The 3660-nt window shown below is 40.2% G+C and overlaps 1 protein-coding gene across 2 annotated transcripts; it reads left to right on the top strand.

Annotated features, from left to right (window-relative positions):
* On the top strand, window positions 1-1718 carry LOC116469408 (cornifin-A-like). 2 transcript variants are annotated; one of them, XM_032154586.2, is made up of 2 exons: window positions 1-45; window positions 1139-1718. In XM_032154586.2, exon 2 carries the CDS (start codon window positions 1158-1160, stop codon window positions 1401-1403), a length of 246 nt encoding a protein of 81 aa, XP_032010477.1. In that variant the 5' UTR covers window positions 1-45; window positions 1139-1157; the 3' UTR covers window positions 1404-1718. The 2 variants fall into 2 exon arrangements, with proteins under 2 accessions (XP_032010477.1, XP_032010476.1); XM_032154585.2 differs by having other exon boundaries at window positions 1125-1718.
* Window positions 1719-3660: the final 1942 nt, after the last annotated feature.

Raw genomic sequence — 3660 nt, 5'->3', positions numbered from 1 at the left:
ACCAAACCCAAGGGACCACACAGCCCATTCTGCTCCGTATACCAGGTAAGTCTCTGATTGCAACAAACTGGCAATTCTAGTTTACTTTTTCATTATTAGAAATTAGCTAAAGGCAAATATGTGTAAGAAGGTTAATCCAGGATTTCAATGGGAGATAGAGAATAGTGGAATATCTTTATTTTAAGTTAAATTACAATATGGATTTGAAAGGACCTTAGAGATGGTTAGGGCTCCCACCTCAGTAGATAGTCATTGAACTGGGAGTCCTGGAGAAGACTGTTCAAATGCCCATGAGAAGTTCATAGCAGAACTAGGGCTCAGGCCCGGAGCACTCTCAGTAACACTGCAATTTCCCCCTGACAAGATATTTATAGAAATTTTAATTTATTAGATGGATCTCTACTGGGCATTTATTCCATTTAAGGCAGTATGCTAGGCACTTTGGACAAATCAATGCCTAACGTACTTCCTTAACAAACGTAAAACCTAGCAGGAAGGTAATACATATATATAAGTAAATGAAATGCAAAGTAGATAGTAATTGGCATGAGGGAGATGGGCAGGGAAGGGCTGTGCACTTTTGGGAAACCTTGCTCAAGGAGACCCTCCTAGGGGTATCAAGTGATGTGAGCTATGATGGAGGAGTATTTGGACAAGCAAAGATGGGAAGAAAAGCATTTGGAAGGGACTGTGTAAGCACAGACCAGAAGCAAAACCATAGGGGCTTAGATGAATATAAAGCCATCCTATAAGTCACAGGCTTTCTACATGGTGCTAGGAGAGGATAGACTGCAGTGGTCTGATGCCACTTTCCAAAAGAACTAATATGCGGGCCTCATGTCCCTCAGAAGCCAGCTTTCATAGGGCATTTTTCCAGAACAGATATAAGGTGCCTTGGGTAGGAAGGAAGCCAAGAAAAGAACTCCAATAAAATGGAGCAGAAGAAATTGCCTTTTAGCTCCTCCTCTTAAAAGGGCCTGAAAATTATCCAATCTTATTTCATTTTTAAATGTAATGGGGGAGCTAGGGGAGATGAAAGGCTTTCTCTTCTAAAGGGTCCTGAAATAAAATCTGTTTGGCATTGAATTTGTATCCATCTTTCTTTACTTGAATCACTGTGTCAGCTTTCTGTCTCTAGAAAAAAACACCTTCAAAGCATGAATTCTCAGCAGCAGAAGCAGCCCTGCACCCCACCCCCTCAGCCTCAGCAGCAGCAGGTGAAACAGCCTTGCCAGCCTCCACCCAAGGAAACGTGCATCCCCAAAACCAAGGAGCCCTGCCAGCCCAAAGTGCCTGAGCCCTGCCAGCCCAAGGTTCCAGAGCCCTGCCAGCCCAAGGTGCCTGAGCCCTGCCCTTCAACAGTCACTCCAGCACCAGCCCAGCAGAAGACCAAGCAGAAGTAATGTGGTCCACAGCCATGCCCTTGAGGAGCTGGCCACTGGATACTGAACACCCTACTCCATTCTGCTTATGAATCCCATTTGCCTATTGACCCTGCAGTTAGCATGCTGTCACCCTGAATCATAATCGCTCCTTTGCACCTCTAAAAAGATGTCCCTTACCCTCACTCTGGAGGGCTCCTGAGCCTCTGCGTAAGGCTGAACGTCTCACTGACTGAGCTAGTCTTCTTGTTGCTCAGGGTGCATTTGAGGATGGATTTGGGGAAGGATCAAGTGAACCATCCCTGGTCTTCCCTCAATAAATAACTTTTAACTCCACATCTGGCTGTGTGTGTCACTGGTTGATTCAACCTCTGTTGCTTTCTCAGCGTGAAGCAGGAACTAACACTGTGAAGACTGGTTGTGAGGTCTGTAGTCAGAAGGTGCCTGATCCTGACACTGAGAATGTGTGTGAATGTGTATGGCTGCTGTACACACAGGACACTCCTGGGCTGGCAATGGGAGTGTGTTCAGGGCCACCCACCCAATCTGTTACTTTGGGTACGCACAGCTAGAGCAAGGCTTTTTTCTTTCACCTTAATGTTTATATCTTAATGACTTGCAGTAAGTCACACGTGAGTGTAGATGGTGCCTGCTTCAAGCCATCATCATCTTTGTTTAGTTGATTCCTTTTTAAAAATTATTCCAAAGAAACGGTGCTTGTGCATAGTCCAGCCTAGTGATCTGTTCTGCACTCATCTTCCTTTTCTGATGCCCCCAACACATGGAGCCAAGCACTTGAACACTCACACTATATCCACAAACACATATTCAGTCCCACACTCTCACACAAGGATATACTCGCATGCAGACATTCAAACACACACAGACACACATATGTAGATCTCTAAAATCCCAACACTCACACACACACTCCTTCACACACGGATCTCCCAAACCACCCAACACTGACATACACACACACATGCACTTTCTGTCTCTCTCTCTCTCTCTCTCTGTCTCTGTCTCTCTCTCCCTCTCTCTAACTTAATCACCTTAGTCCTATGTTTTTTTATCGAGTGCCTATTGTGAAGATACCTGATGCTGCAGCAGGAAGAAGGAGAGTTGATTCCACACCACCTGCCCTAGAAGAACCCTCAGAGAGGTGATCTTTAGTCTCCTTCCCATACAAACATAAGCTCTCAAAAAAGTAAACATATGCTCCTCTCTCACACACACATGCATGAGCACACACACACTGTACTTCTGTAAGTAAGACATAAAAGTTGAATATTTTATCCAACAACTGCAGAATACACACATTTGTCTCATCAGCACATAAAATATTACAGACCACATGTTAGGCCACAAACAAATCTCAACAAATTTTAAAAATCAAAACCATATCAAGGATATTTTCTTACAACAATAAAATAAAACTAGAAATCAATAAATAATAAGAAAAACTTTAGAATCTGTGCAAATATATGGAAATTAAACAATATGCTCCTGAATGATCAATGGGTCAAAGAAAATGAAAAACATTAAAATTTAAAAATTAAAAATTTTTTGAAACAAATAAAAATAGAAATACAAGATACCAAAACCTGCAGAACACAGCAAAAGCAATACTAAGAGGAAAGGGTTTTTTTTTTTTAGCAATAAATGCCTACATCAAAAAAAGAAAAAAAAAACGCTTTAAATGAAGAACTTAATATGCATCCCAAAGAACTAGCAAAACAGGAACAAACCAAACCCAAAAAAAAAATAAGGATAGAGCAGAAATAAATAAAATAAAAACTAAAAAGATTTACAAAAGATTAGTGAAACAAAAAGTGGATTTTTTTGAGAGAAGACTCAAATAAATAAAATCAAAATTGATAAAAGAGACATTACAACTGATATCACAGAAATACAAAGCATCATAAAAGACTATTATAAACAGCAATACACAAACAAATGGAAAACCTAGAGGAAATGAATAAATTCCTGGACACATACAACATACCAAGATTGAACCAAGATCAAACAGAAACCCTGAATAGACCAATAACAAGTAATGAGATTGAAGTCATTCTAAAAAGTTTCCCAACTAAGAAAAGCCCAGTGCTAGATGGAATTACTGATGAATTCTACCAAATACTTAAAGAAGAACTAATACTAATTCTTCTCAAACTATTTCAGAAAACTGAAGAGAGAATTCTAAAATCATTCTGTAAGGTTAGCATTATACTAATATGAAAATAAGACTAGAACATGAAAAAAAGAGAAAACTGCAGGC

The sequence above is a fragment of the Hylobates moloch genome, unplaced genomic scaffold (assembly GCF_009828535.3).
Source record: "Hylobates moloch isolate HMO894 unplaced genomic scaffold, HMol_V3 SCAFFOLD_5, whole genome shotgun sequence".
Classification (NCBI taxonomy): Eukaryota; Metazoa; Chordata; class Mammalia; order Primates; family Hylobatidae; genus Hylobates; species Hylobates moloch.
The sequence above is the reverse complement of the archived record's forward strand: the minus strand, read 5'-3'. Positions and strand labels throughout refer to the sequence as shown.

Coding starts and splice junctions, on each gene's coding strand:
- LOC116469408 (XM_032154586.2), top strand. CDS start 1,158: ATGAATTCTCAGCAGCAGAAGCAGCCCTGCACCCCACCCCCTCAGCCT.